This window comes from Macaca fascicularis, chromosome 10 (assembly GCF_037993035.2).
Source record: "Macaca fascicularis isolate 582-1 chromosome 10, T2T-MFA8v1.1".
Taxonomy (NCBI): Eukaryota; Metazoa; Chordata; class Mammalia; order Primates; family Cercopithecidae; genus Macaca; species Macaca fascicularis.
Window position 1 is genome coordinate 36,358,443 of NC_088384.1, and position 20,712 is coordinate 36,379,154.

Genomic DNA, 20,712 nt, shown 5'->3' on the forward strand with positions numbered 1-20,712 from the left:
ATTACACAAGTCTTTGCTCGAGGGAAGTTGGTGTTTTCAATGCTGAGGCCAGGCAGCTCATCATAATTAAAAGTGGGGATGTGTTTTACCCAAGGCCTCACTACTGATGGGATTTGGGCTCCAACATGTGCACAGGTGACTGCCTGGCAGCCCTAGGACATGGAGATTTTCTCAGATGTTTGGCATAGAAAGTCAATGACCATCTTTGGAGGAAGCATCATTTTTGGGAAACACTTCTCCATTGGATCCTGAGCCTCACGTGGAAAACCAGGTCCTGTGATGGGAATTTCTCTGTGAGGCTCCCTGGGTCTGGGGCTCCAGCTGCTCTCTGAGAGGAAGGTGTGGGGGGAGAGCATGGCCCAGTCACACCCAGCCCCTCATGCATGGTTCCTGCTGAGCAGGGTGTTAGAAGGGTGGGGGCACCACCAGTGGTCAGGCCTGTGTTTCTGATGGTGGGGCCAAGGAAGGACACTCAGGGCATCCTAGGGAGTCTCTCCGATGGCTCCTGTTTGACTTTCCTGTGGCTGCTGTCACAAATGACTGCTAATTTAGAGGCTTAAAGCATCACGTATTGATTCTGTCCCTGGTGTGGGGTCAGACGTCCAAAATGAATCCTAGAGTGCTAAAATCAGGGTGCCAGTTAGGCCAGGCTCCTTCTGAGGGCTCTGGGGAGAATCCATTTCCAGGATTTTTTCAGCTTCTAGAGGACACCCTGGGCTCCTGGCCCTTTCCTCCAACTTCAAAGCCAGAGCTCAGCATCTTCAAGTATCTCTCCCACTCTTCTCTGTCTCTTCCCACCGTCTTCTCTCACCTTCCCTCTTTCTCTCCCTTTCTTTCCCTCCACCCCCACACCTGCTCTCACTCTGATCCTCCTGCCTCCTTCTTTCCCTTATAAAGACCGCACCTTGGACCCACCCAGATAACCCAGGATCATCTTCCACCTCAGGCTCCTTCACATCCTCACATCTGTAAAGTCCCTGTGGCCACACAACACTGCACATGGACAGGTCCCGGGACTGGGACACAGCCATCCCTGGGCCCTAATTCAGCCACCCACAGCTCCTTTCCCTCCTTCCTCTCTCCTCTGGGTATAAGAAGGGAATGCAGAGAGGTTGGTCAATGAATACACACCTACAGTTAGATGCAAGGAGTGTGTTCTAATGTTGCATAGCAGAGTAGGGTGGCTATGGTAAGCAATAATGTATTGTATATTTCAAAATAGCTTCAAGAGAGAACTTCAAATATACTCAACACATAGAAATGGTAAATACTCAAGGCCATACTCCAAATTCACTGTCTTAATGATGACATGTTGGATGCATGGAACCAAGCAGTACATGCGCCTCATAAAAATGTTCAATATTATGTATCAGTATAATATTTTCTACGAATAAGAAAGCAAAAAAAGAAGTTAAGCATAAACTAGCTATTTGACCTAGCAATTCCAGTGCTAGGAATTTATCTAGAAGAAATGAAAGCATGTGTTCAAAAAGACATATACCTAAATGTTCTCAGGAACCTCACTCACTCCAGGCAACAACTGGAAACAACCCAAGTGTCCGTCAGCTAGAGAACAGATAGACCCATGTGGTGTGTGCATACAGTGGAGTGCTGCTCAGTTATACAAAGAAAAGAAACTATGGATACAGGCCACAGGAGGGATGGACTTCAAAACATTACAGTAAGTGAAAGAAGTAAAACTCCATGAGGGAAGTTGGTGGGTATGGACATAGTTTTGAACTGGCAGAATTTTTCTGTGTTCATTGGGGTATTATGTGTTGAGTCCCTATTGATCAGGTACTGTGCTAGGTACGGCCATTAGAGAAATGAGAAGCAGACACCAGCTCCATTGTGATGAGACTCACCCGATCAGCCATTTCTGATGAACACTCAGGTACCCTGACTCTCACTGCTCACATTTGTAGGCTTTACTTAATGCCACTTAAACCTCCCTATTCCCCAAGTCTTCTTTCTTTTCCATTTTGTTTTTTAGACAGAGTCTTGCTCTGTCACCCATGCTGGAGTGCAGTGGCGCCATCTTAGCTCACTGCAACATCCGTGTCCTGGGTTCAAGCAATTCTCCTGCTTGAGCCACCCGAATAGCTGGGATTGTAGGTGCCCACTGCAACACTGAGGTAATTTTTGTATTTTTAGTAGAGACGGGGTTTTGCCATGTTGGCAAGGCTCATCTCAAACTCCTCCTGACCTCAGGTGATCCGCCTGCGTCGGCCTCCAAAGTGTTGGGATTACGGGAGTGAGTCAGCACACCTGGCCCCCAAGTCTCTTTTCTTTCCAGCTCCCCTCATTAGACACAGCTTTTTAAAGCAATCCCTGCCATATCCATGCCTTCAATTGTTTTTTATATGCTCTGATGACAATAAAATTTAAATGTCATTTATATATAGCAGCTTTATTTTACATGACACCTCATTCACTACGATTGTAAATTCAAAGTTGCTCTAAGAAAGTGATAACTAGGCCGGGCGCGGTGGCTCTAACCTGTAATCCCAGCACTTTGGGAGTCCAAGACGGGCGGATCATGAGGTCAGGAGATCGAGACCATCCTGGCTAACACGGTGAAATCCCGTGTCTACTAAAAAAAAAGTACAAAAAACTAGCCAAGCGAGGTAGCGGACGCCTGTAGTCCCAGCTACTCAGGAGGCTGAGGCAGGAGAATGGCATAAACCCAGGAGGCAAAGCTTGCTGTGAGCTGAGATCGTGCCACTGCACCCCAGCCTGGGTGACAGAGCAAAGACTCTGTCTCAAAAAAAAAAAAAAAAAAAAAGGAAAGTAATAACTAAAAAGTTGTCATATTTTAGTATGCAAATTTTAGGAAATTTCCGTAATGGTTTGACTTTGTAAGTGTTTTTTTAAAAAACATGACTTGAGATGTCACAGAATGAAGTTATCCTACAGAGGTTTCTATCTAACTTCTACCAGAGAGCTCCATTTGAATGCAATACTTAAGAGTCCAAAGCTATGTCTTTTTTTTTGTTTTTGTTTTTGAGATGGAGTCTCGCTCTGTCACTCAGGCTAGAATGCAGTGGCACGATCTCGGCTCACTGCAAACTCCACGACCTGGGTCCAAGTGAGTCTCCTGCCTTAGTCTCCTGCAAAGCTGGGACTACAGGCACCCACCATCGCACCTGGCTAATTTTTGTAATTTTAGTAGAGGTGCGGTTTCACCATGTTGGCCAGGCTGGTCTCAAACCCCTGACCTCATAATCCGCCCAGCTTGGCCTCCCAAAGTGCTGGGATTACAGTCGTGAGTCATTGCACCCAACTGAAAACTATCTTATTCCCCATACCTATTCCTCTTCCTACATTCTCTGTGTAGGAGAAAGTCATTGCTATTTACCCAGTCCTTCAAACTAGAGCCTCAGCAGCCTGTTTTTCCTTTTACTTGCCCTGTTCTTCCACATCTAATCACTAGCGCTTCCTGTTCTCTCTCCCAAATGATCACAATACTTTTCCATCCACTGCAGTCATTTCCACTGCCTTCAGCCTTACCTTTTCTTCCAGATGAACATAATGTCTCTCTCTCTCTTTTTTTTTTTTTTTTGAGACAGAATCTCTCTCTTTGGCCCAGGCTGCAGTTCAATGGCATGATCTTGGCTCACTGCAACCTCTAACTCCTGAGTTCAAACAATTCTCCTGGCTCAGGCTCTTGAGTAGATGGGACTACAAGTGCCCGCTACCACGCCAGGCTAATTCTTATATTTTTAGTAGAGATGGGGTTAGTGATCCACCCCCCTCAGGCTCCCAAAGTGCTAGGATTCCAGGCATGAGCCACCGCGCCTGGTTGTACCAGGGTTTTCTATTGATTTTCTTGCCAAGGGTGACTTCCAGTAATAACTCCCCTGCACTTTCCTCAGGACTGGAAAGCTCAGGCAGCCCAGGGTGAATAAAAGGCTGAGTAGTGCCGTCACCACAGAGGGGCAGGGTGGCCACAAGGTGGGCAGCAGCAGGGATGGGCATTGTGAGGCATTGGGTGGGGTTGTGGGGCTGGACATTGTGAGTCACTAGCCTGACCTGGCTCTTTCCTGGTAAGCAGGTGACATAGGAAGCTTTGTGGTTATAGGCATCAGCCAGGGCCAGCAACCCTCAGTCGGTAGCTGGTAGTGGAAGAAGGAGGAGCTCCGACTGTGCGACAGCAGGTCCCTGACCTCATAGACCAGCCAGTTTGGGAGGTGGCACCAGAGTAAGGGCTGAGGCCCCAGATCTGCCTGGGGTCAGGCTGCTTCTACAAGTGCTGTGCCAGCCTCAGTAGTGTGGCTGCTCGGGCAGCACCGTTTCAGTTTCATCGAAGGCTCAGGCAGGAGTGGAGAGGAGTGTGGGTGCCCCATGGGGTGTGTACTGACCTGTTGTATCGACTCCACCTGTAGCTGGTGCAGGGGGAAGGTGGTGCCCTGTTATGAATCTGTTATTTATGAGGCTGTGGCTGCTGCAACATCAGAATCCACTAGTGTAGAGCCCGGCAAGCTGGATGTGGGAGCCACCGAGGGCCACGAACTGCAGCACATCGGCAACCAAAAGATGCCCACAGGTAAAAAAGCCATGGATGCCATTTACTCACTGGCACTTAGGGAGAGAGTAGAAAGAGAAAAAGAAAAAGTTAATAAAAGCCACGTTTGTTATTTTCAGAGTTTAATGTCATCATCATGAGGAGTACTATGTTCATGGGCTTTTGAGTATCCTGTATTTTCAATCACCTGTTCTTGGTTTATTATTTAAAGATGATTTTTCAGAGAATACCTGCTCTTTTCTGCCTGTGCCACTGCAAAATGTCACAGCCTTTGGTTTGGGACATAGTTCTGTCACAGGCAGTTACTTAATCCTGAATATAAAACTCTTCTGCAGTGTGCCCAGATGCATAGGAGAGATTGATCCACACCTTATGAACTTAGGTTTCATGGCAGGACATTCATTTGTCTGTCCTTGCTGTTTTCCTGTGGTATCATGCTCCCTGGGCATGGAGGACAGAATGAAAATTCACTGTGGGCTCACTGAAAAAGCTCCAGTGTCTTAGAAATGGAGGGAGAAACACAGCCTTGAGCACGCTGTCAGCATTCCATTTCTTCATGTGAATGAGAATATGCAGTTTTACCATCATTTGTGGAAGTCGTTTTCCTTTCCCCATTGTGTATTCTTGGCACCTTTGTTGAAGATCAGCTGACTCTGTATGTATGCATTTAATTCTGTGCTCTCGATTCTATATCTTTGATACTTATGGGTGTCCCCCACAGTAGAAGCATGGTGTCTGAATTTTTCTGTTTTTTTTTTTAATTTTTATTTTTAGATTTCAATCTCATGAATGTGCATCTTTCAACACTATTCTTTTTCAATATTGCCATGGCTATTTGAGGCACATACAAGTTCATTAAAATCTTAGGATTATCTTTTCCATTTCTGCACAGATGGCTATTGCCAGTTTGGTAGCAGTTGTTGTTAGTCTGTAGATCATGTGTGTAGTATTGTGTGTTAGTTAGGTTTAGTCTTCCTATCCATGAATATGGGAAGCCTTTCAACTTACTTGTACGTTCTTTACTTTCTAGAATCTTTATGTTGACAGCTGATTAGTTAGATTTAATGTGACTGATATGAATTTGTGATTTCTTTTTTTGTTTTTTTGTTTTTGAGACAGAGTCTCACTCTGTCACCATACAGGTGTGCAATGATATGATCTCTGCTCACTGCCACCTCCACCTCTCAGGTTCAAGTGAGTGAGATGTTCTTTCCTTTTTTTCTTTTCTTTTTTTTTTTTTTTGGTCCTTTTGAGACAGAGTGTCGCTCAGTTGGCCAGGCTGGAGTGCAGTGGTGCCATCTCAGCTCCATCTCCTGGGCTCAATGAATTCTCCTGCCACAACCTCCCGAGTAGCTGGGATTACACGCATGTGTCCCCATGCCCAGCTAATTTTTGTATTGTCAGTGGAGATGGTGTTTCAGCATGTTGGCCAGACTGGTCTCGAACTCCAGACCTCAGGTAATCTGCCCACCTCAGCTTCCCAAAGTGTTGGGATTACAGGTGTGAGCCACTCCACCTGGCAGAAAGTGAGACTTTTAATGACAGTGTTGCAAGATCTGGTATCTGATGGGCAGACACACCCAGCACACTTTCCACAAGCAATTTATCTCCTAGTGTGCAGGTCCCTCCCCTGGTTCCTCATAGGCTGAGAACTGTGGGGTCACAATCTTCCCAGGTGTTGCCTATTGATTTTTGGGGAGAGACTTTAGGTATTTTTGTAGGGTTGTCTTACTGCATTTTGTTGCAGCCCACAATGCATTGCTATCCTAGTCAGCTCAGGGGCACTTCAAGTATTTGGCTTATGACCTAAGTAGCTGGGCAGGCTGAGAAGAACAGACAAAACGAGCTATTTTCCAGGCTAGTAAACTTTCATCTTAGACTAATCTTCTTTGGTTGAAGTGAGGGCAACTAAATGGGGAGGAGAGGGGCCCCAATGAGCAGGTATTGCCCATCCAATCAGGAGCCTGGCATATCCTGTTTCTTCTGTCCTTTGCTGACCTAAACAGGTTCAAGGCACTTTGTGTTAAAAATGGACCACTGTATACATTATTTCCTTCATCTGATTTCTTTCCTTCTCAATTAATTTTGATATAAAAATATGACAAGGCACATTATGTATGACACACAATATTCTCTTTGTGAGGATGGAGTTCAGTGGCAGTTTCCTTTCATCTAATACATGACACACTAGGATGTTTTGAAGGACAGCATCCATCACCAACTGTAATGCAGAGACGTTTTCCTCCACACCAGTTTTTCTCCTTGGATTAGGCATTGTGCATTTACCAACCTAAATCCACGTCAAGGATAAATTTTGTGGGAAAAGCTCTTGTCTTTTCCATGAGTGTCCTCTATTCTAGAATGTTTGGCCTTTGACTTTGACTTTGACTCACCACTGTTTCACAGGTAGTTTTCTGAAGTCATCAAGAGACTCACAGATCTGTGTAAGGGGTGCAGCAGAATTGATCTGATCCTCATGGCATCTTCTTTTGTCTCGTTGCAGATTTTACCATCACCTGTCCTGGGTACATACCTTGAACTAACTAACTTTCTGAGAAACAAACTTGCTGGCTTTAATATATAGAAACCTTAATCTGGGTTCCTGTAAAAAAATATTGGGGATCTGGTGAGAGCAAATGATTTTGCAAGCGTATACATATGACCAGAGGGGCTGTAGAAATGTGTGTGAACCCAGAGGACCAACCAGGAGATTTTGTGTAAGCCGGTGTGTCTTCACCTGGAGGAGGAGAAGTGAGTGCACCTCTCCCTGACTTATCCTGATGTTGGTGGTTCTAAAGAGTGGATTCTGGAGAATCCCAGCAGGGAAGAGGATACCTTTCTAGGTAGGTAAGAAGATTTCACGTGCAGTCTAATAGCAGAGCATTTCCAGGAGCCTTCATGTTATACCTGCTGCTTGGGAGGCTTAGGGAGGGTGTAGAAAGAGAAAAAGAAAAAGTAAACATAAGTGAAGTTTGTTCTTTTGAGTTTATGTGATTTTGAGTATCCTGTGTTTTTGATCACCTCTTCTTATTTATTATTTAAAGATGATCTTTCTAGAACACCTGCTCTTTCCTGCCTCTGCCACTGCAAAATCTCAAAGCCTTTAGTTTAGGACAGAGTTCTATCAGAGGCAGTTACTTAATGCTGGAGACAAAATTCTTCTGTGGTGTGTCCAGAGGCATAGGAGAGATTGATCCTCACCTTATGAACTGTTAGGTTTCCTGGCAGCACACTCATTTGTCTGTTTTTCCCTGCTTACCTCTGGTATCAAGAGCTCTTCCTGGGCATGGAGGACAGAATGAAAATTCAATCTGGGCTCAGTGCAAAAGCTCCAGTGTCTTGGAAATGGAGGGAGAAGCACAACCTTGAGCACACTGTCAGCATTCTATTTCTTCATTTGAATGAGAATATGCAGTTTTACCATCATTTGTTGAAGAGGCTTTCCTTTTCCCCGATTGTGTATTTTTGACACCTTTGTAGAAGGTCAGTTTACTGTATATGTGTGCATTTAATTCAGGGCTCTCTGTATCTGTGAAACTTATGAGTGCCCCTACGCTAGAAACATACTCTCTGTATTTCTGTATTTTGTGTATGTGTGTGTGTGTGTGTATTTCAATCTCATGAACCTGCATCCTCTAACACTATTTTTTTAACGTCATCATGGTTACATAAGGCACATAAAATTCATTAACATTGTAGGATTATCTTTTCCATCTCTGCACAGATGGCTGTTACCAGTTTGATAGTAATTGTTGTGAGTCTGTTGATCATGTCTGTAGTATTGTGTGTTAGTCAGGTTTAGTCTTCCTATCCATGAATACAGGATGCCTTTCCACTTATTTGTACCTTCCTTATTTGCTAGGATCTTCATGTTGACAGCTGATAAGTTAGATTTAACATGACTGATAAAAATTTTTGATTTCCTATACCAATATTTTGTATGTCTAGAGAGAGAGAGAGAGAGAGAGAGAGAGAGGGAGAGAGAGAGAGAGAGAGAGAGATGGTGGTTCACTCTTCTTGCCCAGGCTGTGCAATGGCATGATCTCGGCTCACTGTAATGTCTGCCCCCCAGGATCAAGCAATTCTCCTGCCTGAGACTCCTGAGTAGCTGGGATTACAGGCGCTCACCACCATGCCTGGCTAACTTTTTGTATTTTTAGTAGACACGGGGTTTCACCATTTTGGCCAGGCTGGTCATGACCTCCTGACCTCAGGTCATCCCCCTGCCTCAGCCTCCCAAAGTGCTGGGATTACAGGTGTGAGCTAAAGTACTAGGCCAAAAAAATAATTTTTATGTAAGCTAGTTAACTAAAAATCACCCCCATACTCGTGTACATTTTTTCATGAATTTGTTCATTTCTATTGGTATACATTTCCTCATTTCAGTAGATAATGTGTATTTGAACTTTTAAACTTATCTTCATGGCAGAAAGTGGTCAAAGTCACGTCTCTCAGCTTCACTGGTGTAGGTAGAGCTGGCTGTGTGAGCTTGGCCTGTTTGAATGAAGCTTGATTTTTAGGGAATCTCCCCAGGGAGAGTCACACAGGGGGTGGTGAAGCTCCTGATCACAGGGCCCCAAAAGGGTGTGTAGAAGTCATTCCAGAAGACTTACAATTGGGAAATCATGACTATTTTTAATTGTAGCATTTTAATACTGAATTTTTAAATGATCTCTATGAAAATGAATGTGTGATTAATAGAATAGAGTAATTTGGGTAAAATTGAGTCCATTTCACCCATAAAATAGGCTTTTAATCAAGTAATAAATCCTTTAAAACAGTTGCTAAATGTAGTATCAGCATGATTAGATTCTAGTGTACTGACACGGTCTTGAATACACTAAGAAACGGCTGTTTGTTTAGAAGAGTTTCAAAACATTTGAGAGGCAGGAAGGCACTCTTCCATTGACCCTCAGTGTGCATTTTAGTTCCATTTTGGGTTGACTGTTTTGTGTTGCTGCCCGATGCCTCTAGTACGAAGCCAAGGTCTCCATGTCTCATGTCTTTCCAGCTCCCCTCCTCTGCCATCCATCTTCCACTCAGGGGAATAGCCCAGTATCAACTCAGTCCATTCTTGTATATCAACCACCTCCATACACCACATGCAGCAAAGCTCCCTGAGTGACTCACAGTCACCAACCACCGGTGCACTGATCTTTCCTCTGTGTCCTTCCAGCTCGTCCTGAGGATGGCCTGTTTTTAAGATGCTCACCACAATGCAAAGATGAAGATGATGATGATGGTGATGTTGATTGTGATGATGATGATGATGTCCAGGTAAGATCCCCCTTTTTTGTCTTCTACATCAATGTTGCTTTCCTGATTCTTTACTTCTCAATTAATTTTGATTTGAAAACCTGGCAATGTACATTATGTACACTGTACACTATTGTCTTTGTGGGGCTGGAATTCAGTCAGCGTGTCTTCCCAACTGATACATGGTACACTATGCTGCTTTTAAATGACAGCATGCATTATCAACTGCAATACTGAGGCATTTTCCAGAATACCAGTTTTCCTCCTTGGATGAAGCATTGTGCATTTGCATATAAAATTAAATTTAAAGTAAATTCTGTGAGTAGAGATCTTGTTTTTCTATAGCTATCCTCTGTGCTAGTCTTTGGGGATTTTCACCTATGGCTCAATCACTGTACTGCCTTCTGGTTTTTTATCGTTGTCCATAGAATAACAGATCTGTGTGAAGTGCACAGCAGAATCTGATTCTCATAATGTTTTCTTTTATATAATTGCAGATAAGAGCTTGGAAAGGAAACGGTATGTACCATGAAATAACTCACTTCCCGAGGGAAAAACTTGCTGGCTTCATTGTATAGAAACCTGATTCTGGGTTCCTGCTGGGAAAGAGACTTGGGATTCTCCTGAAAGTGATTTTGCCAGTATAGAACTCTGGCCCAAGAAGCTGTAGGAAGGTTTGTCAATCCAGAAGAAAGATTAGGGGATCATGTAAGAAGCAGCCTGGGGTGGGAGAAAAGCCCATCATTCAGCTTCAGCTAACGTAGGAGGAGTGGGTGAGTCACACTCTCTAATGACTTATCCTGGTGTTTTTCTTACTAAAGACTTGATGCTGGAGAGTATAAGTGACGAGGAGACTCGTCCAGGTAGGGAACTACGTGCCAGGAAAATCCCAATGGGAAAAGGTTCCCAGGAGCCTCCATGTTATCCCTGCTGATTGTGAGGAGGGGCTGAAGCAGGGGGTATGCAATCAGAAGGAAAATGGAAATGTATGTGAGGTCTGGCTTGTTGTTTTCAGTTTCTTGGCATCATGGTAAGAACTGTCTGTATGGGCTATGAGGGTGCTGCGTTCATGAGAGATTCTCTTTGCAGTCCACCTGCTCTTTTCTTCCTGTGGAACATCAGAGCCTTTGGTTTAGATTAGTCAACACTCCTTGGGATTGGTCACAAGGGGTGTAGGCTTAAGCACTGGGTGTCATCTGTGATGAAGGGAATCTGGGGGACACAGCTCTCTCACAGGCATTTCCTGGAACCTAGAGACACAGTTCTTCTGCTGTGTGCCACGGGGAAATGGAGAATCACCCTCTGAACTTTCAGGACTTGTTAGTGCACATTCATGTTTCTGTCCTCACTGTGCGCTCCTGGTTTAAAGGGATCTCCCGGGGTGGACGACGGGGTGAATATTTACTCTAGGCTCATTGGTAAAACTCCAGGCTCCTTTGAAGGGCGGAGGAAAGTTTGACCTTGAGCACATTTCCAGCCTCCACTTCCAACCCAGTCACAGATTCTGAGCTGAGGCTTCTTTCTCCCCAGTTCTCTAATTTTGGGGGAAGCCAAGAGTTCCCACAAAAGATAGTATCACACTATTCCCTGTCTTCAAAAATTTGGCTTTGGTTTTGTTCTGTAAGTTGACATTCATCACTCAAGTTCTAGACTTTTTGTTTCTTTCTTTTTTCTTTTTTTTGAGTATTTGGATTGCTGTTCTTGCCTTGGTTTGCTAAACATAATAAGCCCCAGGTCTATCCATGCTGCTTAGGACATGATTGTGTGTTCTTATGGCTGTGTAATATTGTGTGATGTGTATGCACCACATTAAAAAAAAAAAAACAAAAACTGAAATCCACTGTTGCTGGTCACCTTTGACGCTTCCACATCTTTGTTCTTGTGAATGGCATGGCCATGAATGCGGGAGAGCATGTGTCTTTTGATAGAATGATTTATTGTCTTTTGGGTAGATACCAAGTGTCGTGGAATTGCTGGGTCTGATGGTAGTTCTGTTTTAAGTTTTTGAGAATCTCTCAACTGGTTTCCACAGTGTGAACTAGTTTTCACATTGACCAAGAGTGTAGCAGCGTTCCCTTTCCTTTGCTGCCTCGCCAGCATGTTGTTTTGACTTTGGAAAATTACCCATTGTGACCAACATGAGATGATATCTTATTGTGTTTGGGAGTTGCATTGCACTGAGGTTGTGCATTTTTTCATGTTGGTTGATCAGTTGAACGTCTTCTTCTTTTTTTTTTTGAGACAGTATCTCACTTTGTTGCCCAGACTGGAGTGCAGTGGTGCAATCTTGGCTCACTGCAACCTCTGCCTCCTGGGTTAGAGTGATTCTCCTGCCTCAGCCTCCTGAGTAGCTGGGATTACAGACAACTGTCACCACGCCCACCTAATTTTTGTATGTAGATGAGGGGTTTCACCATGTTGGCCAGGCTGGTCTCGAACTCCTGACCTCAGGTGATCCACCCACCTCAGCCTCCCAAAGTCCTGGGTTTACAGGTGTGAGCCACCGTGCCTGAGTAGCAGTGATTGTTTTTGTAAGGTAAAGTCAATAACAAAAACTAGAGTTTTTGACTTCTGTTGTTGGAAGTGGTTTTTTTTCTATTTTTCTCTTTTGTCTGTTGTTTGCTTTTATATCCTGTGAGCTTAGATTCAGATTTTCCTCAACTTAAGCTCACTCTGTGTTTTCCTGCAGCAGTTTTATGCTTTTAAGGCTTGTGCTTAGGGTTTAATGTATTTCGAGTTTATGTTTGTGTATTGTATAACGTCAACGTCTTATTTCATTCTTTTGTATGTGGCTATCCAGTCATTTCAGACTGCTCAATTGAACAGACTGCTGACTCCTCATCTCATCCTTTTTCCCCTTGGGGACACAGTCCCACTCATGCTGTCACCCAGACTGGAGTGCAGTGTTGAGATCTCAGCTCTCTGCCACCTCCGCCTCCTTGCTTCGAGTGATTCTCCTGCCTGATCTTCCCAAGTGGCTGGGATTGCTGCTGCGCACCACCACACCTGACTAATATGTTTCGTATTTTTACTAGAGATAGGATTTCACCATTTTGGCCAAGCTGGTCTGAAACTCCTGACCTCAAGAGATCTGCCCAACTCGGTCTCTGAAACTGCTGGAAGTACAGGTGTGAGCCACAGCACATGGCCTCATTGCATCTTCTAGGCATTCTTTGAAAAAGAATGTGTTGACTGCAGGTATGTGTTTAGATTCTCTTAAGTCTCTAGGTTGATGGATTCATTTTTATGCCACTACTGTAGTCTGTGGATGAGGGGAGGTGTTACATGTAATTTGAAATTGGGTAGTGTGTGGCCTCCAGTTGAGTGTGTATTCCCTAGAATTGCTTTGCATATTCAGGTTCCTTGGGTCTTCGGTGGATCCATGTGAACATTTAGCCGTGTATTGTTCACATTTCATAAAACGTTTGTTTTACACTTCATGTCCAGAATTAGGGGTGCATTGGAACATTGTGATACTTGTTTGTATACCTTGAGTATGGATAAAATCAGGGAGTTTCCCATGCTTGTGACCACGTGTAAGTTTGATATCTTCGATGTGTGAACATTCAGTATCCTCCTTGGTAGCTACTTTGAAAACGGCATAACCATATTGTTAAGTATCATCGCCCTGCTTTGGAGTGGAATACCAGAATGTATTCCTGTCCTGTAACTCTCTGTGTACCTATTGGCAATCCTTGAGGTCCTGTCCTCCACCTATTCTGTGGTGACCACTACTGTATTTTCACCTTCAGTGAGTTAAAGTTTTCAGCTCCCACATAAGTGAGAACATGCAGGCTTGGTCTTTGTCTGCCTTTCTGATGTGATTGAACAGAATATCTGCAGGTGCAGCCATGTTGCTGGAGATGATAGGATTCCATGAATTTTGATGGCATAAAAGTATTCCATCCTGTCTGGGTACCAGAGATTCTTCATCCCTTCATCTGTGGATGGACAGGTAGGCTGATTTCTTTTCTTGGCTTTTGAGCATAGGGCTGAATGCCACCTGGGATGACAGATAATCTCTTCCATGTCCTGATCATGTCCTCTGTGTATATACCTAGGAATAGAATTGCTGGAGAAAATGGTAGTTGTAGTTTTAGGATTTCAAGGAACATCCAAGTGGTTTCTTTAGTGTGCATACTAGTTTACCATTTCCCACCACATGTGGAGACAAGTGCCTCCTCCGGAAATCCACACCTTGATTGGATTGTGTTTTCATATGTTTCAACTTTTTTCTGGTAGCATCTGTTGCATGTAGAGTGAGATGGAATCTTGAGTGTGTTTTTTATTTTTGTGTGTGTGTGATAAGTGGTACTTGCTATGTTATTTTGAATTTGTTTTTAATTTGTTGTGTAGGACTGGGCAGAGGACCTGAAGACGTGAGGTTGATGCACAGGTCAAAGAGAAGATTCTCACCATCGCTTATGCACACAAAAGTGTAAGTGAAAATCACTCAGATTTCATCTCACTCCAGTTAGAATGAATAATAGCAACATTTGATGGCAGTTTTGTTTCTAGAGAGTGTGTGTGTGTGTGTGTGTGTGTGTGGGTATATATATTCACCCACACACACACAACCAAAGGGTGCAAGGGACATTTTGACATATGTATGTGTAGTATCATGATCAAATCATCATATCTGGCATCTCTGTGACTTTCCATCATTATTATTTCTCTGTGGAGAGAATATTCAGAACCGTAATTTCCAGCTGATTTTGAAAAAATTTTCTAGATTCTGTTGACCCTAGTCACATAGTCACCCTGCTGTGCAATAGAACACCAGAACAGATTCATTGTGTCTCAGTGTCACTCCGTACCTGTTACCAATATCTAAGTGTGGTTTTGATTTACATTTTGCTGTGGTTAGAGATGTTTGCCAAGTTATCATGAACTTGTTTCAATTTGATGTGTAAGACTGGGCAAAGAATCTGAAGACCTGAGAAGGATGCAGAGGTAAAAGATTCTGAATCAACATTACTGATCCTCACAAGAAGTCAATCAAAACCACACTCATATATCATCTCACTCCGGTGAGAATGAGCGTTACCAAAATGGGACGGCAGTTTCATTGCCGTAGAGTAGGTGTGTATAACCAGCGGGTGCAAGGGACAATTTGATCTGTGTAAAGGTAGCATCATAATGAAGTTTCAGAGTCTGGCACCTCCGTGAGCTCCAGAGTTATGATTTCTCTGTGGAGAGAACATTCACAACTGACCTTTGTAGGTGTTTTGAAAATTTTGGTTTTCTGTTCTTGCCTTTTGTTCATAATGGCCTATGGCTCTGTCCAGGTTTCTGGTAAGAGCATGTATGTGTGTTTTATGACTGTGTAGTGTTCCGTGGTGTGTATGTACCACATTTCCTTTCTCTGATCCACTGGTGATGGGCACCAAGGCTGATTCATGTCTTTACGATTGTGAGTAGTACTGCCGTGAACATAGGAGTGTATGTGAGTTTTGGATGGAAGGATTTTCCTTTTTATAGATCCTTAGGAGTGGGGTTGCAGCGTTGGGTGGTAGTTCTCTTTGAGGTTCTTTGAGAAACGTCCACACTGCTCCCCAGGGGATCTGAACTAGTTTGCATTTGCCCCAACAGTGGACCTGCATTTCTTTGCTCATCTGCCCCAGCAGCCTCTATTGTTGTGGACTGTGTGTCATAATTGCCATTCTGACCAGTGTAGATATTATCTCCGTTTGTTTCTGATTTGCATTTCTCTGATGATCAGTGAGATTGAACATGTTTTCATGCTCGTTATTTACTGGTACACCTCCTTTTAAGTGTTCATGTTCCTTGCCCTTTTATAACTTGTTGTTGTTGTTTTTTTTTTTCTGATTTTATTTGGTTTTTTTTTTTTTTTTTTTTTTTTGAGACAGAGTCTTACTCTGTCGCCCAGGCTGGAGTGCAGTGGCCGGATCTCAGCTCACTGCAAGCTCCGCCTCCCGGGTTTACGCCATTCTCCTGCCTCAGCCTCCCGAGTAGCTGGGACTACAGGCGCCCACCACCTCGCCCAGCTAGTTTTTTGTATTTTTAGTAGAGACGGGGTTTCACCATGTTGGCCAGCCTGGTCTTGAACTCCTGGCTTCAAGCAGTTCACCCGCCTTGGCCTCCCAAAGTGCTGGGACTATGGTCGTGAGCCACTGCGGCCGGACTATTTTTTAAATACTTTTTAGAACCCAAGTCTTGTTATGCTGCTCAGGCTAGATTCTAACTCCTGTGCTCAAGCAATTCTTCTGCCTCAACTTCCTGAGCAGGTGAGACTACAGCTTGTGCCACCACACCCAGCCAAAAAGTTTATGTTTCTTTTTTTAAAAAAGAGAGGGCTTAGGACTTCCTGGAGCACAGACTTCAAATAGCAGTTGAGTCCACTATTGTGCTCTCTTCCCTCTGGATCTTTCTTCCTGAGTGCCTATGAAAAGCAAGCTTTGGCCCTGCCTGTGCGGCTGCAGCCCGCCAGAGATTGTCGTTTCCTGACAGCCAGTTCTGTGGACTCTGGGCTTGCTTAGCCAACCCCACAAATGCAGAAGCCAAGGTTTTACCAGTCTATCTATCTATCTAGATGTATGTCTGTATATAACTTTTTTGTTTGTTTGTTTGTTAGAGATGGAGTCTAGCTTTATCACCCAGGCTGGAGTGCAGTGGCGCGATCTCGGTTCACTGCAATCTCCGCCTCCCGGGTTCAAGCAATTCTTCTGCCTCAGCCTCCCGATTTGCTGGAACTGCAGGCATGCACCACCACACCTGGCTAATTTTTGTGTTTTTATTAGAGACAGAGTTTCATCTTGTTGGCCAGGCTGGTCTCAAACTCCTGACGTTAGGTGATCTGCCTGCCTCGGCCTTCCAAAGTGCTGGGATTACAGGCTTGAGCCACTGTGCCCGGCTAGAAGCCATCCGTTTCTATATCTATGCAGATGTGTGTCAGTATATGTTTATTTATATCTGAATCTGTGTATCTTTCCTACTGGTTCTGCTTCTCTGGTTTGAACCCTAAGATAACTATTTTTTTTTTTTTTTGAGCTGGCGTCTTGCTCTGTCACCCAGGCTGGAGTTCAGCGGTTTGATCTCTGTTCATTGCAACCTCCGCCTCCTGGGCACAACTAGTATTTTATAATCTGTTAGGAATTCAAATGTTTTTCAAAAGATCAAACTACATATTTAAATATATTTCAAATACAAACTTTAAAAATCATACTATGAAGCGTTAAGTAAGATTCTACTATATTAGGCCAGGGACGGTGGTTTAGGTCTCTAATCCCAGCACTTGGGGAAGCCAAGGTGGGCAGATTGCTTGAGCTCAGGAATTTGACACCCCCCTGGGCAACATAGCAAGACCCTATCTCCACAAAAATAGAAAAATGAGCTGGGCATGGTGGTCCGTGCCTGTGGTCTCAGCTGTTTGGGAGGCTGAGGTGGGAGGATCACTTGAGCACAGGAATTTGAGGCTGCAGGGAAGCATGACTGAGCCATTGCACTCCATCCTGGGTGACTGAGTGAGACCCCATCCCACCCCCCAAAAAGGTTAACATCATTATATAATTGTACTCTAAATTTTTAGAAAAATTAAAGAAAATTAAGTATTATTTAAAAATAGGCAAGGTACAGTGGCTCATACCTATAATCCCAGCACACTGGGAGGGCAAAGCAGGTGGATCACCTGAGGTCAGGAGTTCGATACCAGCCTGGCCAACATGCTGGAACCCCATTTCTACTAAAATTGCAAAAGTTTGCCCTGTGTGGTGGCGCGTGCCTGTAATCCCAGCTACTCGGAAGGCTGAGGCAGGAGAATCGCTTGAACCCAGGAGGTGAACGTTGCAGTGAGCTGAGATGGCGCCACTGCCCTCCAGCCAGGGTGAAGGAGCGAGACTCTGTCTCAAAAATAAATTAATAAATAAATAGCTAAACAGTTGGTTCAAATGGACATAAAGATGGAAATAACAGACCCTGGGAACTCCACAGGTGGGGAGGGAAGGAGCGGAAAGGGTTGAAAAACTGCTCATTGGGTACTGTGGTCAGTGATTGGGTGATGGGTTCACTAGAAGCCCAAACCTTAGCATCTTGCAGTGTACTCATGGAACACACCTGCACATGTGCCCCATGCAGCTAAAGTTTAATACAATAAAAATAATAAACTTAGTGCAAAAGACAATTGTAGATGTTTAATCATAAAACACTTAAGATAAAATAGCACTGATTTTTTTTTTTTTTTTTTTTTCAGGCCTTCTCATTCTGTCACCCAGGCTGGAGTGCAGTGGTGAGATCTCAGTTCACTGCAACCGCCATCTCCTGAACTCAAGCAATTTTCGTGCCTCAGCCTCTCCAGTAACTGGGATTACAGGCGCACACCGTCCACCTCCTGGGTTCAAGTGATTGTCTTGCCTTAACCTCCTGAGTAGCTGGAATTGGAGGCACCCGCCCCCGTGCCTGGCCAATTTTTTTAAGGTTAGTGGAGATGGGGTTTCATGATGTTGGCCAGGCTGGTCTTGAACTCCTGACCTCAGGTGATCCACCAGCCTCGGCCTTCCAAAGTGCTGGGATTACAAGCATTAGTCACCGTGCCTGGCCAAATATTTTTCTTAAAAGTCCTTCATGTTTAAATAATCCCATTTCATTTTGATGACTTTGAGATTATCTGACAGAATTCTTGGGGAAAAGGTTAGGACTGTAATGTTTTTATTGACAGCAAGCAGTGTGTTTTGCTCAAAAAAAATCACTGCTTTCTTTTGATCTTTCGGTTTCATCGTGTATGAATGGGGATTTGTTTTTTTTTGAGACAGTGTCTCACTGTGTTGCCCAGGCTGGAGTACAGTGGCGTGATCGTGGCTCACTGCAACCTCCACCTCCTGGGTTGAAGTGATCCTCGTGGCTCAGCCTCCTGAGTAGCTGGGATTACAGGTGCACACCAACACGCCCAGCGAATGTTTGTATTTTTAGTAGAGATGGGGTTTCAGTATGTTTGCTGGGCTGGTCTCGAACTCCTGACCTCAAGTGATCTGCCTGTCTTGGCCTCCCATAGTGCTGGGATTACAGGTGTGGGCCATTGCGCCTGACCTAGATGGAGATTTTAATCGATTCCCCAAGTCAGTTTCAATTCTGTCATGTTCATTGTCTGCTTCTTCAAAAAGTCTTTGAACCAGAGCTAAGAATGATATTATTGTATCAGTAGCCAGACGCAGAGGCTCACGTATGTAATCCCAGCACTCTTCGAGGCCAAGGTGGGTGGATCACCTGTCAGGAGTTTGAAACCAGCCTGGGCAACATGGCGAAAACCTGTCTCTACTAAAAATACAAAAATTAGCTGGGCACGGTGGCAGGTGCCTGTCATTCCAGCCACTTGGAAGCTGAGGCACGAGAGAATAGCTTGAACCAGGGAGACAGAGGTTGCAGTAGTTGAGGTTGTGCCACTGCACTCCTGCCTGGGTGACAGAGGGAGACTCCACTCCATCTCAAAAAAAAAAAAAAAAAATATTATTGCATCAGATGCTCTGTTTTGTTGGTGTTATTTTCTGACTCTCGAAGATAGTAAAGTATAGAAGTGTGAAATATGGAAAAATTATTATTATTTTTTGAGACAGAGTCCCTCGCTCTGTCACCCAGGCTGGAGTGCAGTGGTGAGATCTTGGCTCACTGCAACCTCCGCCTCCTGAGTTCAAGTGATTCTCCCACTTCATCCTCCCGAGTAACTGGGATTACAGGCTTTTGCCACCACAGCGGGGTAATTTTTGTATTTTTTGTAGAGACGGGGTTTTACCATGTTGGCCAGGCTGGTCTTGAACTTCAAACCTCAAATGATTCACCCGCCTTGGTCTCCCAAAGTGCTGGGATTACAGGTGTGAGCCACTGCACTCAGACTGGAAAAATTATTTTTAAATTAATTAAGTGTATCCTTGTTCAATTTGGAATTTTAGTGAATCAAAAAACTCCATGAATAGTCTCAATACAAAATAATTCAGATTTGAGATTCAGGCCAAAACAATAGTATTACACCAACAAACATACCAGTATTTCCATATATAAAGCGAGTACAACAGGCTGCGTGCGGTGGCTTGCCTGTAATCCCAAGACTTTGGGAGGCAGTGGTGGACGTGTCACTTGAGGCCAGGGGTTTGACACCAGCCTAGCCACCATGGCGATACCCTGTGTCTACTAAAAATACAAAAATTAGATGGGCGCGTTGGCACGTGCTTGTAATCCCAGCTACTCAGGAAGCTGAAATTTGAGAATCACTTGAATCCAAGAGGCGGAGGTTGCAGTGAGGTGCGAGCTGCGATGGCACCACTGCACTCCAGCCTGCGAGAGTGAGACTCTGTGTCAAAAATTAAAAAGGGCACAGTGCATAAGGATATTGGAAAATCAGAATGCTGGAGACCAAGGTAGAAGGAGTAGGGTAGAACATAAAGAGAATACATTCTCAACGAATGCTTCTTGGAATAACTCTGTGATATTTTAGACAATTACCGCATCTGCCCTAAAACAGACCTAAAGCTAAGGAGTGAGTTTCCTTGCTCTATTGGTGAACTAATTAATGTTTTTTTCCTGAGAGCTACTGTGTGGCCAAATGGGCATTCCTGAGTGAAGACTCGCTATGGGCAGCATTCTGCTAGGGTTTTGTTCTTTCTTTCCTTTGTTTTGTTTTGTTTTGTTTATTATGAGATGGAGTCTCACTTTGTCGCCCAGGCTGCAGTGCAGTGCAAGCTCCGCCTCACAGGTTCATGCCATTCTCCTGCCTCTGCTTCCCGAGTAGCTGGGACTACAGGCACCTGCCACCACGCCCAGCTAATTTTTTTTGTATTTTCAGTAGAGACAGGGTTTCACCATGTTATCCAGGATGGTCTTGCTCACCTGACTTCGTGATCCGCCCACCTCAGCCACTATAGCCTTGAACTCCTGGGCTCAAATAATCATCCTGACTCAGCCTCCTGGATAGCTGGGGCTACAGG

The 20,712-nt window shown here is 44.3% G+C and overlaps 1 protein-coding gene across 7 annotated transcripts in view; it reads left to right on the forward strand.

The window, feature by feature from the left end:
• LOC123567285 (uncharacterized) overlaps positions 1-20,712 on the forward strand; it is an 84,173-nt gene that overhangs the window by 20,444 nt on the left and 43,017 nt on the right. For 4 of the 7 annotated variants that reach the window (XR_010578515.1, XR_012418396.1, XR_010578514.1 and 1 more), the window contains one exon: positions 17,991-18,214. Coding sequence is in view for 1 of the 7 variants with exons in the window: in XM_074003206.1 (XP_073859307.1) it covers positions 4,487-4,546; positions 7,029-7,050; positions 9,702-9,802; positions 10,279-10,300 (205 nt within the window). In the remaining 6 variants the exon portion in view is untranslated. Of the gene's footprint in view, positions 1-135; positions 4,547-7,028; positions 7,051-9,701; positions 9,803-10,278; positions 10,301-17,990; positions 18,215-20,570; position 20,712 lie in introns of those variants that run through there. The other 3 variants (XM_074003206.1, XR_012418383.1, XR_012418391.1) reach the window with 3 other exon arrangements.